Here is a 24,505-nt window from a genome sequence, read left to right as displayed (position 1 = left end):
TTCAAATCATAAGACCTAGATATTTCTCACAAATTTAATATTAAACATCAAAGACACTGTGGGTCCTAAATAATATTTTGACTTCATCCCCTCATCTTAGCTAATTCCATGCTAAATTTTGTCTTAGATATATCCTGACTGCAATTCTCCACTAATTAATCCCATTTTATCTTCAGGGCCAGAAGAAAAGGGCCACAGCAATATCCATTGTATGCATTTCTTTCAGGCCATGATATGGCTTTTACTACCTCCTATCAGTTCCATATTTGTTATTATAACATGTGTTCATTATGTAAACATGTTTAGGGACTTACAAGAGCTCAATCAAAATATGGGTTCATAGGTATCATAAAATGTCCAAGAAAGAAGAAATCAGGCCTGATGCTATCTGCTTATTTCTACTCTAGATAGTTCCTTGATAATACTGTCAATTTTCCTGGTTATTATTCAGTAGTTGTAAAGATCTGATCATAACCTGTGGATGAGTAAGATAAGAAATTGTTTTATAACCAAGGAGATTCTTGAAAGAGTTATGTCTCTGTCTTAGCAGTGGTCCTCACACCTCCACAAATCTTGCGCATTCTGACTCCGAAGTGCGTGTCTGCCACTTGTTGCCCTGTGCGCAAATTTAGCCTGTAGTGAAATCGTACAACCTGACCACATAACACTAGATGCAGGCTCAATCCAAATTAATTTGCCTGGAGTATCCAGGGCGAAACCCCATTCTGGAACTTCATTCAGGCTGGACTTCAGAGGACAGCACAATAGGACCTACTTTGATCTCCTGCCAAACATCTGTATTCTCAGAGGCCAGCAAGCAGCACAGTCAGAGCTGACTCCTAAGGCTGCATCCGGTCTTGCCGCTAATCAAACTAACCCAGAGGGAGGCGTAAACAACCTTATCTTATTCTACCCCACTCCCTTGCCAAAATGAGACATTCCATGAAATTTGTGTTTGCAGTGTTCACCCAAACTATTGAGAGTACTCTGATGATCTGAATTGTACAAATAACATATTCAAACTGTATACAATAAGTTAGAAGCAACAGAAAATAATTAATGATAATTTGTAAGGGTGAATGCTACCGTTCCACACAGTTTAATCCCAAACAACTCGGTGAATGCTACCGTTCCACACAGTTTAATCCCAAACAACTCATCAAATGGGAAATACTTGGATTTTTTTACTTTCTTATGAATTGATGGTAGGCTTTTTATCATACATTTTAAAGGAGGCATTCAAGACAAATACATTTTAAAGAGGACAGAAAGTTTTGATAATGAGTAAGGACAGTAACTGTTATTATAGAGATTAAATATATAAAACCATCTTTAGGCATTTCATTCCCAGTTTGGGACAATATGCTGGAATGTAGACCTTTTACACTAAGTACTAGAATTTAGAATTCTATATATTTCAACCTCTTTTCTTTTATAGATTTTTGCTGGTTTATAAACCAGCAAATATACCATCAGCTACTCAGCCTAGACCTCTTCTGCCTGGAAGTTCACACTTTTATCTCCTGCCCAACCTGTGCCCTGTGGGTGCAACTGTAGGTTAAAAATGTTTAAAGACCCTGTGGTTCACAAATGCAGGAGGGAGAGAAACTAAGAGAAAGAGTTAGAGAGGGGCAGAGCTCCCTCAGGCAGACATGTAGGCCGACTTGATTTTCCAGTGTTGACGCTCCATGTTGGAACATATTCCTTCCTTGCATTTTTTTGCTTTACTAATGGTTATGCTGCCTGAATTTCCATGTATAGTGATTTTCATGGCTTAAAAAAATAACCTCCTGAGGCTGTAATCCTGTCCAGGTTGTTTGAAGAGTCATCTTTTCACATATCCACATTCACATGTTAGTATGAATGAGTTCATGGAATAAGAACAACTACATTGAAATAGAATATTTGGGGGAGGTAGGGCAAACCTGGATTGTGATTGTGGTTAGAGAAAAAGCATTTCTGTGCAACTAGAAACCTGGGTGAGACAATGAGAGGGGAGGGGCAAAGGCTCACTTAGTCTATATCAAAAGTTTGCTAGGGGGGAGGGTATAGCTCAAGTGGTAGAGCGCTTGCTTAGCATGCATGAGGTCCTGGGTTCAAGCCCCAGTACCTCCTCTAAAAATAAATAAACCTAGTTACCTCCCCCCACCAAAATAAAAAAAAAAAAAGATAGGAAAAGTTTGCTAAAGTCAGCTTCACATCCAGAAAAAAACAGAAAGATTAAACAAAACCAACAGTGCCAAACTTCTGCCTCCTCACTCTGAATGTCCTTTCTGTTCCCAGGATTCAGGCAACTTCTAGAGTGTTTGAACTATGAAACCTCAATACCGTTGACATAGTTACTTTTATGGAAAAAAATGTGTTCTAAGATTGAATACAAAAAACTTTTCTAAGCGCAGTTTGATTTTAATTTCCAAATTCCTACTATGTTCCCACACCAGTGTCAGGACCCCTGGTAGCTTGTTCTAGTCTTGCTTGTCTTTTAGCTTCTGTATGTTGCCAGGAAGTAATAAGTACAAGTGTTTTCTCTGTACAAAACCAAATCTGAGACCAAAGGCAGTAATAAAGTAAGAAAAAATAGAAAAAAATGAATAAAAAGAGAGAGGGCTCTGAGCATTTGGGTGTCCTGTATATTACTAATTCATAGGATGATCCAAAATTTGAATTTATTCAAAGTCGGTGGTGCTGGGAATTTTAAAACAAACCTATAAAATCCCCAGTAAAAAAAAACAGTGTAAGCCTAGTGACATACTTTTGAAGATAAGAAATAAGCCAGATTGTAGATTATTTTTGATAGTATAAAAGACATCCAGGCAAAACAGGCAGATAAATTTCACTAGTTTGTTGGATATTAATTTGTCTAATGGATAGACCATTTATCCTAAGCCTGGAGGGTGGCAGGGGACTGGTTAGAAGAATGGAATTTGGGCTCAGTCAGACCTGGGGAGATTTGGCTCTGCTATTTAAAAAACTAATTGTTCTAGGATAATTTAAAAAAATCTCTCTAAGTCCCAGTTTTCTCACGTATAAAATGGGGATAAAAATAGTATGTATTCTTAAGATTTGGAAGGATTGATTGAAGAAATTCAGATAAAATGCTTAGCACAATTTCTGGAATGTAATAAGCACCCAATAAATGGTAGTTATTATTATTGTTGTTAGAATTTGAATTTTTGGCTATGGATATTTGTTCTAAATTTAGAAAGTTTAACTTTTGTCATCCATATTAATATTTGAGGATTTAAAAGTAAGGATTGGGTAATAATATATTTTTTTTCATTTGTAAATATTCCTTAATACAAATATTACTTTTTGAGTGAACAATTAGTATACTCTTTTCACAGCTAGCATCAAGTTCTTTGCCAATTTATCTATCTATCTATCTATCTATCTATCTATCTATCTATCTATCTATCTTTATATATATATATCTCTCTCAAATGATGCAATTTTGCATCTAGTGTGTCCATGACTTAGAGTGCCCTGGTTTTGTTAATAGCATTTGGCTTATCTTTAAATTTGTTCTATGGTGCTGTTAGCTCTCTCTGATGTCAACTAAGGCCGACCTTTATTGGAAACTATTTTCTGTTTCTATTGAGACTTAATGAAGACAGACGGCAACATGTATTTGAAGAAACATCTTTACAAGATCCTCTGTTGTACAAATGATGGCGAAGTGCAGAGTATGAAAGATAATGCATCAATTATAGATGGGACATCTGATCCAATTTTCAATCAATCAGTAACAGTATTTAATTTGATAAAAATTAACTAGTGTTTAAAATAGTCGTCCCCTCTATCTTTTGTCATTTAGTGATGACAATTTTAATGTAATAGATCCATTTTGATATCTTGAACATTTGAACTTGTGTAATTACTTGGTGAGAATGGATTATGAACTATTTTGTATTTATGGAAATGATTGTTTAAAAATTTAATGATGTAAACTATTTGTATACAAACATTAAATCACAACACCTTTTAGTTGTTCTTTTCTTAATATAGCAACATGGTAAACTCTCGATGGAAAAATCAGATTTACAACAAATTTTATTTTCTAAACATGCATAAACTTTCTTCTCTCACTTCTCCCCCCACCACATTCTCTTGCTCTTTGACTGTTTTTCATGTGGAAATGGTTTTGGTGAACTTAGTTTCAAATTATGGGTCTCAGGATTTCCAATATTTACAATTTATTTGAGAGGTTAGATGCTTTTTCACATAAATTAACTTTATTCTGCTTTATCTTAGTCCTTTTATGATTAATAACTGCTTACTGGATAGACATTTTTAATATTCTCATTAATTCATGCATTCATTCTGTATTTCGTAAGCATTTATTGCTTGTACTGCACGTACAAGACAACATGCTAGTCCTGAAAGGCTTGCACAGTATGTCATCCCATTTCTGTACTCAAAGAGTTCATCTTCCAACAGAAGACGTGACTCATACACTCAATATAAGGTCCTATGAAATAAAAAAGATCAAAATAAAGTTTAGAGAAAGATAAGTGTGTTCTATGTGGATTATGTCAATTGGTAATGCCAGTTTTATGACTCATGGTCTAAACTGCTTGTCTTTCAATGAATGTGTTACCTGAATCACTTTTTCTTATCTTATTTTGTTAAAATAATTAAGTACAAATATTCAAGTAATCTAAGTAGATTCTTACATATAATGTATACTTACAAGAATACTGTAATATACATTACTACAAGATATAATTAACATTTAGTTATTCTTAATCTCTGCTTAATGTAATTTAATTTCTTTAATCTTAGACTTGAATAGAACATAAATTTCTAAATTATACTGGATATTTTCTTTAAATCAAAATATGTTACAGGGGATAAACAGCGACTGACTTTAGAGCAGTGGACCATCAATGGTCCTTGTAGGTGTTCATTCTCCAGTTTTAAGGAGCATTCCATAAGAATTAATCATTTGATTTTTACTATTGGAACTTTTCTATTTTAGAAATGTTTGGATGGAATATACCAAATTAGAAGAGGAAGTCAACCCACACACGTTTGTTTTAATGTTTTGAGATCTGATTTAAATATGATCAGTATTTGAAGAAGAGAGAAAACCAACATAATTTCAGAAATTCACACACATCATTCTGGGCTGTATAGTCTTTGACATGGCCTTTGGAAAAAATCTCTTTATATTGATTTACTTTATCCTAAGGAAGTTTTAGAAAATGGTGTATATTTATAATAGACACAGTCTTTAAACCTCTCTCATAATTTTTTTTTACTTTTTTTATATTTCTTTTTAATCCTTTTTACTTAAAACAAACAAACAAACAGACATCTCTATCTCCCACAACAAGATGAGAAGTCTACATATGTGTTTGCTCTTAAAACTCTCCTACCTTTCTCTACCTTGACCTCATCATTTCAGTGTTATCTAGAAACTTAATTAGGGATTAGTACATGTATATATTTTTTCTTTTTCTTTTCTTCAAATTTAACTGTTTTTAAATAACAACAACAAAAAACCTCCAACAAGATACTTATTCATCTATCTACCATACTATAAATTTATCTTATAGTTAAAATTCATAATATTTACTTACTCTGAAGGCAATCAGTGGCCTGATGAGTGGCCTAATGTTGGTCTCCAGTATGTTAAAATCTGTGCATAGTGGTTGTTTCATTGCAAACTTAAAATTCCTTCTCAATTTTGTGAATTTGAATCAAGCATTTGTGTACCATTTGAAGTCCTCGGTAGAATACATTTTTTTCTTCACTAAGATATTTAAGTACTTTCACTTCATATATCTCATATAACGTCTCTCGGGTTTTCCCTCTCATAATTTTCTGGGTTGAAACATTTTTCTGTACTGCTGATAGAGGTGTGTCTAAAATAACTAATAAAAAGTTTGTAAACTGTGAGATACTATCAGTCTCCTTAATGGGATTTATTTCTAAATAAATTCTTTCAGAATTGCTGGCAGATAAAATAGATTTGAGGGCTTTCTGTTTTCCTTTGACCTTCTGTTTTCGTGGCTTAGTTCTCACTTATCTCAAATCGGCCAAAGCTGAAGCAATTATGCCCCAATTTGTTAGCTGGAACCTTTTTAGCTTCTTATTCCTTTGGCAGAACTTTTATATTCTGTTCCCTTCAGAGACTTGTTATCTGAAGTATGTCAAAATATTTAAAGATGTTAGTGATTTGAGATACTTTCCTTCCAAGAGGGCACATTAACCTTTGACGATGGCCCTCGATTGTTACCTAAATTCTTAATTGAACAAAACTCTTTCTTCAAAGGAGTGTCAATTATAGGAGATACAATAGCAGACCAAGAGGTGTTTGGCACTGAAAGGTCTTTAAGTGACTATGAAATGTCTTTGGTCATTTCTGAGTTTAAACAGACCTCACTTGGAGTTTCTCAGATGTAAAATGTTACTCTGTTTGTTTCCTAATCACTGAAGCCTCTATCACTATGTGAAAAGTCGATTCACTGGGAAGTCATCTTAAAAAGTACAAATGATCCCCTCTTTCAGAGATGCATATTCAGCAACAAAAATTCCGTGATTCGATCCAGCTGATTTTAAGAGTCGGACAATTTACATATCCACTGTTATCAAAGAAAGCACGGAAGGCATTTCTGTTTCCTGCCACAATTCTTCCTTCCTGTTTTAGTTATGAGCAAAAGATGCTAGAAATGACTGTACATCATCTGTCTTCCACTTCTGTCAAGAAAGGAATGTCGTTCAGAGATCATCTGGAACTTGTCTGACTTTGCTAATGTAGCGCAGAGCAGTTCTAAAAATAAAGACAGGATTGTTGAGTCCATTAGGAGCAGCTCATTTCGTCATTGTTGTTTTTCGCCTGTAGCCTTGTGCCTTGTATGGTGGTTTCTGTTTCTCAGAACAAGTCTAAGAAGAGCCATTCTGTTCCTGTGCTCTGGGAATGCTGGAGTACAGAGTCTGTGTTTTTGAGAATAATGTTTGGCTCCCACAAGGAGCCTGTGTTCTGCAAGTGTAACGTTTGATGCATATAAGGAGGAATAGCATCCATGGGAATTGAGGCAGAGAAATTGAATAGAAATGCCAGAGTCAAATAAAAAAGTGTTTATTGATATTACATTGAATCTTTTAGTAGAAAACATTAAATTAGCATAATTAAACAGGAGGTCTGAATTGCTGTCTCGTTTTTGCCTGATGGGGAAAGTCAGCATGGATTTTATGGCTCTCAGGAAATTTTAGTTATCTTTTCATATCCAAGGCTACCAGACTTTGAGGCAGCAACCCACTTTATCTGGGCTTATCTGTAGTTACTCTAAACAAATAAGGATTCCTACAGAATACAATCTTACAATATATACTGAGAGACAACACAGAAATGTCGTAAGACCTCGGTAGTTGTATATATGATAGTTAATAAATGTTCTCTGTTGTCTGTTGAAGTTAAGGGGAGGACCACACGATTATTAGTGATCTTATGATTCATTTTACCTGTTAAGAGTTGGTTCTATATCTTGGTCTTCCTTTTTTTCCTTTTTAGATATTAGCTCAATCATGCACTGAAGTCCTGGAATTGCGGCCCTCGAGTGTCTGTGTGGGGGGTAAGTGGTTAGAATTTAAAAATACCAAGTAAGAAATTGTACTTTTTTTTCCTAGTTAAAATATATGATTTGAAACTCATGTTGGAAAGAGAATGGCAAAATTAACTTTTTTGGCATCTTTTTCTGTAAGAATTTTTAAATAATTCCTTGAAATATTTCTATTTTAAATTCAAATTTTTAAGATTGGAGTGTTATTTTAAATAATGAACATATTGTGTGACAGGCTTTTAAAATCTTCTGTATATTTAGTTCATGTTTGAGACCTTTCCTCTAACAAGTAAAATAAAATAGGAATTTTCCCTTTTATCTGATTATACCAACAGTCATATATCTGTAGACTTTGGGCTCCAGGCCTTGGTGACCTGGCCAAAGTACAATATCTACCAGCTTAGGGCCCATAGAAAGTGATTTATGGGTGGATGACAGGGAAGAACCAGGTGGCTTCACAGCTGGTGCTAAGAACAGACTCAGGTTTTAGCACTTTCAAGCCATCCAACCCAAAGAGAGTGTTATTCTCTCTGGCCTGTTCTAGTTCTTCTTCAAGTCTGACCTGCAGTTTACTTTAAGAAGGAAGGGTAGGAAATGTGCTGTGCAATTTACCACAGAGCTTCCCAACTGCTGGATGTGGGATGAAGTTCTGCATCTTTTAGACTCTCTAATGAAAGATTATTGAGTTATTTAAGAGGAATAATGGATCTGAATATTCCAGAGCAGGATGGGATTCTTTGCGTTTATAATTTTACCTAATCCTCATAACAGCGCTATTTGACAGTTCTATAATCCCTGGTTCACAGATGGGGAAACCGAGGCAGAGACAGGTTCAGTACTTGCTGTTAGTAGGTGTCCTATTAGACTCTTGTCTGTCTGACTCCAGAGGCTCATGTTCCTTTTACTGAGTTACATTTTAACTTTAAATGCATGACACTTTATTTTAACTTGTAAGAAAATTTCCTTTCATAACACACTGAATGGAGAGTGGCATGGCAGTATTTTCTTTCGCAGTTAATTACCGTAAATGTGCTAGATTATCTTGGGTAGGAAGTCTTTGAGAAGACTGAAAGTTAATCAGTGTTGAAATAGTTGAGATACCTTCTTGTAGCAAAGCAGCAAACATTTAGTTGCCATTCAAGACATTTGATCAGTTAACTTTTCTTCTAGCATGTTATCTCACCCTCTGACATTTAGTGACTGCTCCTCTTACGCAGAGTACAAGCTAAATCAGCTTTCTTCAGTGATGGCCATAGGTTATTTGTCCAAAATGCATGACGGTTGATGAGTTATAAGGTTGCATGCAACTGAAAATAAAACTGGGATTAGGGACATGGAGAAGCTGTTAAAGAACTCTGTGTGGAGTGTCAGAGATTAAAGAAAACATAACACACGACTGTTCAAAGAACCAGAGAACCTGAGGCATTAATTTCTTTAAATTCGCATACCTCAGTACCTGACAGGAGACAAAAACACAGTTTTCTTTCCTGCGGATATTTTCCTAAGATGGCAAGTTCTTTCCTAAGAATTTGAGCAAGATTCTGTCGTGTCTGTCTGGAAATGACCGTGATGCTTCAATTCTAATATCTTGGTCACTATTGGAAAACACTTTGTTTAAAAATAAAATAATGGGTCTCCGTGTGACAGTGAGTGGTAGTGTCACCGCATTTCCCTAGAGGGTCGAAGAAAGTGAGAAGAGCTCATCTTCCTTGTTATTAGTTGGCTGAATAGAAATAAGAAATTCATTTTGTGCATCTTGATCCTTTTAAGTTATGTCTCTTTGTTATTTTTTGTAAAGCAGTGATTAAAATTTTTATTTTCCCTTTTACTTCTAGAGGAATTTCAGATTGTTTTGACCGGAAGAGGATTCAACTTGGGCAGCCGGAATGGCAGTGTTCTCTGTACTTACACTGTAAATGAAACATACACAAAGAGTAGGTCCTCGTGGTCTCAGTGTTGCTTGAATATCTGCACAGCGTATCGGTGACAAGAGTTTTCCTCTTTTCCCCAAATGGAACTGTGCTATATGTATGTTTTTAATCAGTGAGGAGAGAAATGAAGTCCAGTTGTAATACCAAGTAGTAATAATAATTAGTTAATGGTTATTGATAGTGGAAACATTTGCTCATAACTTAGTATTTGCTGGACCGTATCCTGAGTAGCCTTTTTTATACAAATGATGGGCTAGTGGCTGAAAGAGTCAAATAACTTGCCTGCGGGGGCACAACAAATAATGAGCAGAGCTGAGAGATGAACCCAGTTTTCCTGACTGTCTTCTGTATGGACTACATGCACTGCTTGATTTAATTGCCTTTCTCCAGATTTATTTCTTGTCACTTTTGCCTGAAAATCTAACTATCTTGGACTACTTTATTATTTATTGCCTTATTTTATTGTCACTTGTTTTCTTCATCTAATTTTCCAATAATTTGTCAGCCAGTTTCTTGAAGACAAGCTTTTTGCCTTACAGATACATTATATCTTCAATGCCCACCCAGCACAGTGTTTATTGATAATTATCATATTTAGGAAATTAGGTTTTATTTTTCCCTTGCTTGGCTTTCAAAAAAGCAGATGAGTATAATGTTTTCATCTTCATTCTGAGTAAAAACTCCTCCTCTTTAAATAGATCTTAGTATTCGGAGCATTCTGGATCTCTACTGAGACATTTTCTCCTCATTGACGATTACGTTGTCTTCTAAGGTTTTATACTCTACGGCAGATGCTACGATTCTGTGAACTCTGGTGGAATTATTTTTTGAGAGGTTCATCTACAATTTTATTGTTTATCTAATGGTTCTAAGCCCTCCGGTTAGCGCAGCTTTGGCTGCATACGCAGTAACTGCTCAATATGTGTTTGTTTAATTGAAGTGTGAGGATCTCAGCATGGTAAATGCCATGATTAATTCCTCTCTTTCCTATCCGATCGTCATTTTAGTAAGGCAAGACAGTGATATTTGTAACAAACTCTCTTCCTAGTAGGTTCTACAACTGAAAAGGACAGAATAATTTTAGTGTTCTTATTCAGTAGTCATCTGTATCTAGGCGTTAGCTTTACCTAACTCCTTTGGATTACACATTTAAGTTGATTACACTATAAACATATTTTATACTTAGCTATATAAGGCTAAATTTATTAAAGTAAATCCTCAAATGAATTAAATCATACTGTATTTTATTTTCATCATTCACCTTCTAGGATTATCCATTTGATTATGTAACTTTTCTGAATATTTATAGTCTAGATAATTTTTCTCATAAATTCTTAAAATTACAAGGGCAGTGTAAACATTCAGCTTTATAAAATGTATTTATGTATTATAGACATAATTATTTTAGTAAACTCTTAAAATAAATTTATTATCTTTTGGACATTTGTCTTCTTTACTCCATCATTTTTAAATTGTGCTTTTAAAATATATATCACTTATCCTTAACTATCTAATATATTAGCATAATGAGGAGGAAAGTTGATAATTTTATAGTATCTACAAGCTGCATGTGAACTTACTCTACATCAAAAAATCATAATTTATATTTACCAATATTATATATCAATGAGGCATATAATCTCTATTTTTCATTCTCTGTTCCTTCTCATCTTTCTCTAGATGAGTATCTTTTTGGTTTTTCATGCTAATATAGCTAATGTTCCACACTTGAACTCTGATTGCTACATCTCTTCATATTATTAATGAAAATGTGTGAGATACATAAAACCCTTTATTAATTCAATGGCATTTTATTTTCCAGGTGTAATGCCGGTAAGTGTGGAACGTAATTCTATGCTTTGCCCTGCACCTGCCCTGCATGAAGTTGGAGAGTAAGTATTTCATTAAAAACATTTAAGAACTTTTTAGGTACAAATTAGGAAACGGTGACAAAATATACGTTAGTTGTTTTATTTTATCTTTTCTTGATCTGCAGATTAAATATGAAATAGTAAACACTAGGCAAATTACTGTGGTTATGATTTAACTATACATATTCTTAGTAGGTTGAAAATGGTAAAGCCTGTTTTATCTTGTTTCTTAAGTATTGATTAAAAGGCTCTATAAATATTTAAATGGATAGGATTGGGAACTATTGTTATGGCCTTTAAATGAGCCACAGCCATTATTTTGGACTGTAGAGTATTGAATTTACACACACACACACACACACACACATTTCAAAGTGGGATTTTGATGAATTACCATAGTATTTAAGTATAAAGATTAAAAAGCTGAAGGCTTAATAAAGCATACCTTAGTCTAGGAAATATTTGTTCTTTAATTGATGTTCCAGTCCTGTTAATGTCTATATTTTCATGTTCTTTGGTGTGGTAATAAACCATAATGATAGCTGGTTAAAATAAAGGATGTTTAGTTTGGAAGGGTTTTTATTTTAATCATCTATACACAGATAATTTTACCAGCAACTTAATATTTCCATTTGCAGTTTTTTCCCCTGCCTTCTCTACTATGAAGGAAATAATTGCAAATAGTTCAAATGCTCTCTAGTTCAACAGTAGTGGATGCAATACATTTAGGATAATGAATAGAATACAGTTTTCAAGAATCACTTTATACTGATCTTGCACCTAGAGCAGAGAAAACTAAAAAATATAAGGCCCTAGTCCAAACTCTGATTTAGTGTTCAGAGAGTGAAGACTGTGTTTTCCTTTGTGACCTAAGAGAATCATTTTAGTAGTTTGAAATTGACTTGAGCAGTTGACTTTTGTGGATGCTTAAATATTCAAGCTGTTGGACATCACTTCTCATCATCCAAGGAAACTGGAGCGGTGTCAGCTTTCTATTTTAAATCCATTAAAAGTCTGGATAATATGACTTATAAAAGCAAGACTACCAGAATCTTTTTTATTTCTATAAGAAAGTATTTATTTTCTGTGTCATGTAGTAATCTTGTCTTATTGATAACATGCTTATGGCTCAATTAGACTGGCCTTGGAGTTCGAGGCAGGTCCATTTTGCATGGAGCCATCTTTACCCGAGGGGCACACTGGGGCTCAGTGGCTTTCTGAGTTATAATGTCTCGTATGATAGCAGTATTAAATCTATTGACTTCAAGTTTGGTCTTATTTTATTGAATCTGTAATTCTGTACTGATGTTCCTGATTGCCCCCCTACCAGTCTGCTTTCAGAGCTGCCTTCTGTGTCTTAGCCACTGGCAGCCCCGTCCTTCCTGTTGTTCAGGTAACCTTTGAGTTGTTACTGATCTCTTACACACAGCCAGTCAGCAAATCTCAGCTCTGCTTTCAAAGTGTGTTCAGAATGCAGTCCTCCCCACCACCTGCACTGATGGCATCCTAGACCAAGCTGCTGCCTTCTCTTGCTTAGTGTATCCACCTCTCAACTGGGCTTTCTGCCTCTGTCCTTGGCAAAAGGGATCCTGTTCAAACAGATCAATTTATGTCGCCCCTGGAGGATGAGCTCCTCATTACATTCAGGGTGAACGCCTCATCACTGCAGTGTTCCTCGGGGTTCCTCAGGATTTGGCCCTCTCTGTGTCTCCAGCTTCATCTTCTTTTTGCCCCTTCTGTCGTGGTCACACTGGCCTCTTTGTTGTTCCTTAACCATGTGGGCTTCCGCCCACACCAGCACTTTTTACACATGCTGTTCTCTGCTTGAAATACTCTTCCCCTCATGTCTCACTCTCTTTTCTCAACTTCTTCAGGTTTTGTTCAGATGTCAACTTCTCAGTAAGCCCTTCCCGGTCACCCTAATCAGACAACCTCCCCCTGTCTTGAGTTTAACACTCTCCATTCCCTTTTTAAGGTTTACTTTTTCTTCAAAGCATTTATTTGTTTGTTATTGTGTCTCCTTCTTGTTAGGAATGAATTTTGTTTGTTCCTTGCTGTGTCTCTAGCACCTAACGCCATGCCTGACACACAGCAGATTCACTGAATGTTTGCTACGTGAAAGAATGAATACATTTTTCTCAAACATTTTGATTTACTGTGTATAGAAGGAGCTAACAGTGCGTTTGATGTCTGGGTATATCAGGTAGGAGAAAAGTCCTCGGAATTCTGTTTGGAAGGTCCTACCATTGCAGAGAGCCCAAAACTATCTTGGCTTTTTCATAGTAACGACTAGTTCAGGGGGGACAGCTTTCTTTTTTCTCCGAAGTGGTTATAGAATGCCTGTCCTGTTCGGCACTGAATTTGTTTTCTCTAGAATTTGCCTTGGGGCACAGTCTCTTTTTGAAGAGACTACCATGGAGAATTCTGATATTCTTTAGTGACTGGTAGATTGGCTAAATACTCCGGAGATGTGATTTTTAATAGTCATGTAAGATGTAATAAGTATCAGGCATGAAAAAATCATCATTTGTTTGGCTTTTGATGTTAATATTTCACCTACAAGCAAACTGAGAATGTTTTGGAAGGAGAGCTGTCTAAAATAATTACTTTGACTTTCCTTTTTTTTTTTTTGTTAAGTACAAAAAACCACTGAGGCAAAATTTACGAGATTTTATTTGTTACTGTACTGGCTATTCGATGATATCGTTATTTGTTCTCCTAAGTATGTTGCAAGTAGTTTGGACCTTTCCTCTGTTTGAATTTTCTTCAGATATTTTTGTGGATGATGAGCTGTCATATGAGATTGGATTAAAATCAACACAACTGAAACCATTTAGCCTTGTAAGGTGACTGATGCTTAATATGTTTGTCTAATTAGCTTTTGGCTAAGGATTCAAACCCATTAAGTAGCTAGTTAGTCTATGTTTCAAATAAACACATCTGGCCCCACAATGAACGAAGGCTTTTCCTATGCGAGGGTGACAGATGTGGTGATGGTTCCCCTTATTCTCTCACTTAAATAATTCACAACATGCTGGTGAAGTAACCCTAGACAGCCAGCCTCAAAGCCAGATGCATCGTCTCAGAGCTGGATCCATGGACACGTGCCTCATCTCATTAGCGTGCTCTTTCAGTTCCTTTCTCGTCTTTCTGTTACTTCCTGCATTACATTTTCTTCAAGCATTGTTTGTTTCAACACCCAGGGCTCATGAATTTTGGTTCAAAAGAGAGTTAACATGAAGAAGTTTACTTGGAGATGGGGCCTAAGAATGTAGCAAAGTAGCTGGAACATGGGTTTGCATTTGGAAATTGATGTCATAGAGTAAACAAAAGCTAAAGCTCTCTGGGCAATCTTGTCCAGGTATCTAGCATTGCTGGAATGGGTCTTTGAAGTACCTTCTTTGAGAGCCATCTCTGTTAAATTTCTCTATTTGGTATAGAATTTCAGACTGAGATAAACAAATTCTTAAAATTCTGTTTAAATACAAACAGAAAGAAGGATGGTAGTACTGAGATTATTCTTTTCTATTTTTTCCACTGGATATAATTTAATTTTAAAATGTCATATGGTTAAATCAATTGTCTTACCTAAAAAACATCTGTAGATTGTTTGGGAGTTAATTTCTGCCAGTGGTTCATTCACACCAAAACCTCCTAAGTGTGAGTAGGAAGGACTGTGTGAAGTTCTGTGAAGCTCGCCCATCTGAGGGTGCTCACCTCTTGGGCTGATGTGCAGGCGTCATCAGTTCTTGCAAAATGGGCTTGTTCTCTGAGCCTTGTTTAGTGAGACTTCGACAATAGCACAGCTGCTCTGGAATAGTTGAGATCTCAAACCTGTAATTTGGCAAGAAGAACAGAGCAAATTGGGTAAATATACATAAACACATTGTAAAGAAAGAAAAACAGAACAGAATGAACCAGAGCCTTATCCTACAGCTTGTCTGATAGAGATGATTTAAGGAGGCATATGGTATAGTTAAATGTGCTTTCAGAAACATTGGCCAGAATCTTCTGGCAAATATGAAATAAATATCTAAATCAGATGAAACTGATAGTATTAGTTCTCTTAAAAGGCAGCGTGGGAAGACAGTTGACAGAAGTGGTGGGACATCAGCGTATGTGGAACATTTTAAGCATCTGATACTGAAGAATCATTGAGATGGATGTGTGGCAGACTTGGGGTTAGTGCCTGACTTGGTAATAGAGTCTTTGTGTTCTCCTTAACATTGTTACTTTTTCAATATAATTCATTTTGCCTGGAATAACACTGATTAATTCTATTTCCCTTTCTTGGTTGAACAAAACTGCCTTTTTAGCACAACTTCTCACATGAACACTTAAAATATATATACCACTATATGTATGTTAGGTGAACATATTTTATCAGATTTTTTTTTTGAGAATGAGGCATGACTTTTTTAGAAAAGTTAAACACACCACACACACACACACACACACACACAAACACAAACAGAGGTGATCAGTTGGTCTTCAGCAGATGACTTGGTGGATGAAGCTGCTTATGGCTACTCTGGTCTTCTCCCCCTTCCCTCCTTGGTCAGGGTCCAACTTGAAGCAGCACCATAGCTGCAGGGCTCCATCTGGGCTCGTGGTAGGACTTAGGACTGATCTGAGCTCAGCCGCCTTGGCCACGGTTGGGTACTTCCAAATAACCAGCTGGTTCTGGGCAAAGCCATGGCCTGAGACGAGCTTCTTGTAGTGGGGAGACCAGAAGATGGAGTGCACTCAGGAACATCCACAGCACTCACCCTAGATGCACATGTGTAAATCACTGGGTCTCCTTCCAGCTGCCAGGACATCGGGCTGCCGCGGAGGCCCAGCTACAGCTTGCACAGCCCATTGATGCTGGGTGAATGCCTGCGGGCAAATCCAGCCATCCACTCTAGGCCACACGCTGACCAAATGTCCTTCATCTGCATATCTATGTAGTCCCCAATTCCATTATCTTAGTAGCAGGTGATGCAACACAACTTTGTTCTTTCTTCTGTTCCTTGTGAGGAATGAGACTTCATTTACTTTTTTCATTGTGGATACCAGGACTTTATGTCTTTATTTTTAATAAAAATATTAGAATCTTGGTGAGATGGGTTAAAGCTCAGGGCCCTCTTAGTTTTTGCATTTCTCTACACGCCCTCCCCCAACTGTAGAACGCTTATTTCTTTGTTCCCATGGTGTGTTGCTTTCTGATTATACCTATAAATGTGGTAAGTTCCCCTAATCTGCATTACAGCTCCATCCTAAATATTATAGTCAGTTCTGGAAATTGTCTTTTAAAGAGGAACAACAATTAATTCCAGCACAACTAGGGATGGCCGACAAGATGTTGCCAAGTATGGAAATACTAAGTGGGATGCAATTAAACTACTGAAAAAGATATGAATCAGGTGTGACACCTCAGCTCTCTTCAAATGTCGGGTCTGTGACATGACAGAGAGGCTTCCTCTTTATTGCCCCAAGAACAAGAGGAGGAAAGAGTAGAAGATATAGGGAGGCACATTTCAGCCCAATGTAAGGAAGACTTTGGTAATAATTAGTATCATTAGTGAGTGTTTTGGTAACTAAAACTGTTCAAAGAGGGGCAGCTCCATGACGATATAAAAGATATTTCTTATATATCTGCTTCTAAATTTTATATTATCGAAGTTTTTACTATTACTAAGACATTTGACAGTTTTGGACAAAAGGCGCTAAAAATTGAGCGGTCATTTCCAAGTATCATTTTAGTATTTTTAAGAAATATGCAAAGCAGTTAAAATGGGATTATTTTCAGTGTAATATTGAAAAAATTTATGATGCAACTTTAAGTGTGATGTCCAGTACATTTCTGATACAACTTTCTTTTCCTTCTGAAATCTTGCAGTCTTCTTGACTGCAGTGTTTGCTTTAGTTATATACATACACTGAGATATCTCAAAAAGAAATTGTTTTATTCAATTATTTTATTCTTTAACCACTTTGAAGAAAATGTCCTAAGACAAAGCATTCATTTACATATACTCGTAACTAGAAGTGGAATCTTTAAACTAGTCACAAATATGAAACCTTGTTTTCAACTTATGGCATTATGCATTAAGCTAACTTTTGAAAAGCTCTGCAGAGTATTAAATAGTAGCCCTTGATTTCAAAATATCTTAAGTCACCATAATTTTAATAACTTTTTGAGTAGTTGCCAGTTTAATTTTCAGTATGTGCAAATTGGAGGTAAATTATTTATTACTTCCAGCAAATGTCTTTCACAATTTTATTTAATTTTTTCATCTTTTTTAATGGATCATAAAATTGCAGTCTTTTATTGGATATGCATAAATATAGCAGCAAGTGAATACTTTGCAAATAGGTTACTGTGGATTGAAATGTCCACCGTATTTCATGGAATATGAGATTTCTCAGATCTGAGTAGCCCTAACATATGGCACTGAGCTATTCTCCTGTTTTGGAATTTTCATACATCTTTAAAAATTAAATAAAAGCACTGTGACCATTGGGACATTGAATCTTATTTACTTAATTATATATCACAATACTATTTAATAATTTCTTACATGTCATGAATTTGAATTTAGTTTTATTATTATTTATTGGTATTGAGTACCAATTGACATTAAAATGCACTTCAAGCAGTCTGCTTGTTATGTTGTTTAGATTTCTTCTATCCTTCTACTTAAAAAAATATTCTGAGGATGGAGCAGAGTATATGGACATATTTGTAAACGATTCTAAACAATGTAGAACCAGTTTATAGAAAAGGAAGTAGACAGAGTTGTCAGTTCTAAGACTTTTGATTACATTGTAATACTGTGTTTTATTTTTATTGCAGCCTTATCACCAAGTACAGCCTAGCTATATTGTAGGGCAATTTATAAATATTGGTTTAATTAGTAATAGAATGACTGAGTGACTGATTGAACTTACTGATAAACATTCATAAACCAATTTGGCATGCAGTTTTAGGTGTTAAGTTCAAGCACACAGCTCAACATAGTGGAAACGTGGCATTTAATCAAGATAATGCTTTGTAACAAGAAGGAAATAGCATTGAAAAATTTCTTTACAGGAACCTGCATGGCATTATGTACTAGGAATTTTTGAACAGTTTAGCTCTTTATATTCTTATGTAACAGTAAGTAGAGTGGAAATTCTTTAAATTGAACAAAACATTGTTAAGGAAATTATTTTGTTCTTACTATACATTCTTCTATATTATCTGTGTTGTTTTTGAACTTGGATCTAAAATATTTATATAAAAGTATCTTGATATTCTGAATAATCTGTTAAAGAATAGTCAAGTGTTACAGTAATTCATAGAGTACCTGCTGTGTTCCTGGCAATTTGTTGGACATTTTATGTACATTATTTTATCAAGCTCTCTTCCCCAAAACAACTCTGAAATGGGCACACTTACCCCCATTTTACATTGAAGAACACAAGGCTGAGAATGTAATGACTGGGGTGCATACTAGAACTCCTGATTCTCCAACACGTGGGCTGAATCTCTCCCCTTTCTCAATTTTATTGGGTTCTTGGGACAACTGAAGATGAACTTTGTACTCACCTCCCACTTATGTATATAGAAGTTATACAGCAACCAGGGTGAGAAACCCATAGATGATAATGGAAGTGACATAAAATATAACAAAACATGAAATACATATATCACAGTTCTGGAGAAAAGAAACGTCAAATTATTGAGTCTGGATTAGAGGGGAAGATGGTTTTATGAATCTGTGTCCAGCAAGGGGGTAGCATAGCTTTGGACACTGGTGTCGGCTCATAATAGTTCCAGTATCATACCTGTAATCTCAAAAATGTTCTTCTAAACATGATACATGAAACATGTTCTTCTAAAGATGATAAAATTTAAAAGTGGAAATAACTTTTAGAGTGCTTTTTTCATGATTGTAACTTCTGAAAAATTTTCCCAGCAAATATATAGCATATAAAAATATACATTTATGTATATTCACAAATAAATACCTTATCTTAGCATATAGCGGATGCCATTGTAGTTAACCATGAGAAATACGTGAATATAGTAAAAAATTGGGGGAGTGACCCTAAGCTCTTGTCAGTGAGAGAAATTTAGATATAAGACCCTAGTGGTTATCGAGGATTAAGGCGGCATGCAGTAGAGGTGAAAGCACTTTGTCTGCAGAGTCAGAGAAGTCCAACATTTGGGTGAGTTACCTTTTTAAGCTTTGGGTCCCTTATCTGGAAAATGGAGATAATGCTACAGCCTCCCTCAGTGGGTTGTTAAATAAGATGAGCTCTGTGTCTGTCTCGCAGTAAGGAATCCATAAAAGCCGTCATTATTAGTCCTGTTGCTGACGGTCATGTTTTGACTTTGCTGCTACTGCCCTCAGGAAGATGAAGATTACACTGTTGAAACTGAAGTCCATGTGTCAAAAGAATCTTCAGGTGGCTTTTCATGGCTATGGAGACTTAACTCAGTTTTATTTGACACCAGCCACAGTATATACTAGACTGAGATTTTAGGAATAACGTGTGATTGTTTTGGTTGCCTACAAGACCTCAGCAGCATGCTACAGGAAGCTACAGAAAAGAGTGAACTTTGTTGTAAAATATACCTTGTGTTCTTATTCCATTTGGATAAGCATTAAACATTTTGAATGTTTCCTTCATTGATTAGACAACTGGTTCACTTCTGGTGAGTTCTACGGGCCAGATGATAAACAACTTCTGTCAGTGTCTACTGATCCCTTAAAAGTTGAGTCAGTAAGATTATCTGCTCAGTCATACATTATTATGAATCAAATGATCTTCCCCCAAACTAAAACCATGCCTTCCATGCCGTGTGCTCTCTGGTACATGCTTTGAAGTAGAGAAATTAGGGGCTAGGAAAGATTATTTTTGGATTCAACTATGCTTAGTCTTCAAAAAACCAAACTGAAACAAAACAAAACAAGGCACTCAGTTCTGCAGAATAAGCAACTAGGTTTAAGTTTTCTTTCTTAAATAAGCAACTTGGCATTCTGTGTTGAAATAGTTCAAAAGTTCAGTTAAGTTGGTATAAACACCCCAAGTTTTCTCTCTTTTCTGGATTTAGCTAAACTTTTTTTTTAAACAAAATGTTTTGAAGTGAATATTTCGGAAGAAATATTTTTAATGAGGGTAATTCTAAATTTTGAAGAAGAGTTTAGCTATGTTTGCTAATTGTATCTTTCCTGGTGGCTCTAGCCCTGTAAGAATCCAAACTAAATATCACATTAAGGAAAAAAAAAACACATTAAGGATTTTATTTCTTCAAGCCTCTCAAGTATGATGGAAAGAATTCAAAATTTGTTAGAATCCTAGCTTTGCCACTTTGGGCAAAGAAATGAACATTTCTGGGTCCTAGGTACTTCACCTGTAAAACTGCGAAACTACTTACTTTAAGGGTTTTTATAAGGATTAAATGAGATAATATCCATGAAATGTCTGGGATAGTGTCTGACATGTGGCAGTGACTAAATAATAATCCTCATCTCCTCACTCTGGCATCATTATTGAAAATCTTACCAGTGGTTTCAGATTGTTTCTTTTTTATCTTAACTCTCCATAACTAATAATATTTGGCACTCAATCCAAGGCACAGAGAAGAAATTTTCTAAAGAAAATAAAATTATAATTTAGAGTAATTAAAGCAAAGCTGCTGGCTATTAATTCTTGGAATTTATAATATTTTATGAGAATTGGAGCACAGTGTTGTACAGAAGCTAGATTAACAATGTTGCCTGCTACTTCCACTTTAATTAATAGCTTTGATTTGCTGATACACTGATTATTCTTTGGCAATATACTTTGTAAACTTTTGGAAAAGAGTTGTTTCCTTAATGCTTTAAAATCTCCTTGTCATTTTTTTCCGTTTGATATCTTCTTAGAGCTATTTAAAAAAAATTACCAACTGATCCCAAATAATGAATTACTAGAATCTGAATTAATAAAAATTTCACTATTTTTAATTGTATAATTATTTGAAATAAAAGTGAGAGCTATGTTTTAATTATGGTATTTCTTAGCCATAGACAAAAGTTATCCTCTCTTTTTTTCTCCCTTTGTCAGGATATTTTAATTATCCTGGGACCATTTACAACAAATGCCTACTAATACATAAATCGTGTACTTTTTAAAAATTTCCTTCAGTTTATCTTTGTCTTTCATGGTCATTTTCTCTATATTTTACCTTTGAATGATTTATTATTTCCAATTTTATATTCTTAAAGAATGATTTTGTGATATGGTAATATCTAAAGACAGGGAACATAAACTAAATCGGATAGAAGGATATTTTCCCCCTTTTTAGGTTTTTGTGAACCTGAAATCTCAGTGATTTTTCTGGATTAAGGAATTTTTTAAATTGAATTTTTTTCTAAATTTAAAAAATTTAAATTAAATAACAAGAAGTACCAGAATTTCTTAATGTTTCTATTTATGTTAATGCTTGTTTTAGGAACAATTAGATCACCTGAGGAATTTGCTTCTGGCTACTGAGTAAGGACTGCAACTAAGAAAGAACAAAGTTAGGATTTGACTCTTTAAGTAAATTTTTCAGGCTAGTTTGAAATTATTTAAGTAAATAAAAGTCTCCCACAATATTCTAGTTTTTTAATTTATTTTTAATTATTACTTCTTCATTTTCTTTCAGAACTCTTGATGTTTCAGTGAGCTTTAATGGAGGAAAGTCTGTCATCTCCAGCTCATTAATAGTCACAGCCACAGAATGTGTAAGTAACAGTCTGCATAAAGTTACCTTTTAAAAATAATTCTATCGAGAAATAATTTCTGGATCTTCAGTGTTGCTACAGACTATAGTAAAGAAGGCACAGATAGTAACACTGGAGACCATTACAAGAAAGAATTTGTATAGAATTTATTTTAGGTTGTTTTGTGTTTTTCCCTTTCGCCTCCTTCAAAAGGAATTTATGAGAGTATACATTTTATTTTGATATTTATAAATCTGAAAAGTCATATTTAAAACCAAAATACAGTAGAAGAATGATTTCCAAATGAAGCATTTTTTTTTCTTGAAACATTAATGTTTATGGAATAATGCCTTTTTGTTAATGAAATCTGCATTATAGTATCTAAGGCATTTATTATATTTTGAAATTATTAGTGCATTTTAATGAGTGAGCTTATTGTTCTGTCCATTTTACTGTTGGTGCTTCCTCACGTGAGTAAGGAATTCGATTTTTATAGCTTGGCAGTATCTTAGTTTGAAACTACATTGAACTATAATTTAGTTGAGATGATTGATGTTTGTTGCCTAAGATGCAGTATTTTGAAATGTAAACTCCATTGATAAAACAGTGTTTTCCTTGTAGGATTTTTTTTTTTAGGTTTATGGAAAGTCTTGCTGTTATATTGTTGAACATGAAAACACGAAGCACTAAAAGGAACTGATCACAAGGCTGTTGTTCTTATGAGTGCATTTTCTTTGTAAAAATATATATAATCAAAGCAAAGAAAAAAAAATCCCTGCCCTTTAAAAGACCAAAATCCCAAACCTAAACATTTTCTTACATCTCATCATTTCATATTTTGATCTTTTAATCCTAGAGACATGCTTCCTCCAGAAAACAAAACCGAACAACTCGATATTATTTGTAGAAGGGTAGCTTTGTTTCTGGTTGTGAGAAAACATTGCAGGGAAGACAAGCATCCATATGCACTCTTGGGTCTCTGCTGAATTCCCTGGATAACTCTTGACACCTGTTTTTATTTTTAAAATAGCTAGTTTTCTTTTCTTTTTATCTTCAATTCATGTTGCAATTTGTAGGTTTTTTGGTGGTTGCAGTTTATAGGTTTTCTGGTCCCTCTGGTTGTGGTTGAGATTACAAACATTTGTGGTATGTGGTTTCTCTGTGTTTAGCTCACTGGAATGACTTTCTTTCTCCATCCTCCTTCCTTTTCTGTACATCCAGCCACCTTTATGCACCCCTCTCCCATGCAAACAGGAAAACAAGCCTTTGTCTGGATCCTTATAACCATGCACTGTCTCAGTGTGCAGGATGCTGAAATTAAATGACACATCTGGAATTTACAGGTTGTGTGCTTTAAGGAAGTCTTTCAAGGTCTTGCTATTTCTCAGGGGAGCGTAATGTGACTCAGGTGGTTTAAGAGTAAGGTGATTTTAGGAAAAGGGACATCAGTTGTGTCAGAGATGCAGAGAGAGTGAGGGGACAACTTGTCATGTTCAATAAGGGATAAAAATAATTTTCACTGAGGAGAGATTTGAGCAAAGGCTTGAGGAAGGTGAGAGAGCCTTGAAGACCATGCAAGGGAAGGGTGTTTATGCAGTGGGAGCAGCTAGGCCAAAGCCCAAGCTGGGACTGTATCTGCTAGTTTAAAGAAGAACAAAGCAGTCAGTGTGTGGGTTGAAGGAGTTTCGAGATGAGCAGGAGAGAGTGGAGGGAGAGGAGAGATCACGTAGGGTTTTATAAGTCATTGTAAGGACTTGAGTTTTTCTTCTGAGTGAAACAGGGAGCCACTGGAAGGTGACACAGCACCACATTGTTTTAAAAGGATCATTCTGGCTGCTGTGCAGAAATAGACTTTGCAGGCAGGGGCCAAAGTGGAAACATCAAGACCAATTCTGTGGCTATTTCAATAATCCAGGAGAGGAGAAGGGGCACCACTAGGGAGATAGCAGTAGAAATGGTAAGAAGTGATGGTTAGAGTAGAATGTATTTCAAAGGTGGAATCTATGAGATACCTGGACAGATTAGATGTGGGTGTGAGAGAAAGACAATAGAATAGCTCTAAGCTTTTTCACCTGGGCAGCTAGAAAGATGAGTTGTCATCAGGTAGAACAGTCTTTGGAAGAAGATAAGGAGGTCTGTTTTGGAAATGTTGAATGAAAGATGTCCTTATCATCTCAGTGGAAATGTCAGAAAGGCTACTGAATACAGTCTGGAGTTCAAAAAAGAGATCTGGATTGGAAGTACACGTTTGGGAGTTGTGTGGAATGAAAGAGTCAACCAAATTCTTTTTTTTTTTTTAATGGAAAAAAAAGCTTTTAGGAGGTAGAGCAAGAAGGGAAAGAAAACCAGAGAAAGGTTTTGTATTTATGGAGGAACTGAGATGAACTGAGTCTTGAAAGACAGCACAGGTCTTAGGC

At 35.4% G+C, this 24,505-nt stretch overlaps 1 protein-coding gene across 2 annotated transcripts in view; it reads left to right on the top strand.

Annotated features, from left to right (window-relative positions):
* The window catches only part of ANTXR2 (ANTXR cell adhesion molecule 2), a 131,977-nt gene that overhangs the window by 28,845 nt on the left and 78,627 nt on the right, over nt 1-24,505 (top strand). For both annotated transcript variants that reach the window (XM_006198222.4, XM_015250913.3), the window contains exons 8-11: nt 7,517-7,577; nt 9,401-9,499; nt 11,319-11,388; nt 22,031-22,109. In XM_006198222.4, coding sequence (XP_006198284.1) covers nt 7,517-7,577; nt 9,401-9,499; nt 11,319-11,388; nt 22,031-22,109 — 309 coding nt within the window. The remainder of the gene's footprint in view (nt 1-7,516; nt 7,578-9,400; nt 9,500-11,318; nt 11,389-22,030; nt 22,110-24,505) is intronic.

This window comes from Vicugna pacos, chromosome 2 (assembly GCF_048564905.1).
Source record: "Vicugna pacos chromosome 2, VicPac4, whole genome shotgun sequence".
In the NCBI taxonomy this organism is placed as follows: Eukaryota; Metazoa; Chordata; class Mammalia; order Artiodactyla; family Camelidae; genus Vicugna; species Vicugna pacos.
This window is presented reverse-complemented; position numbering and strand designations above follow the sequence as displayed.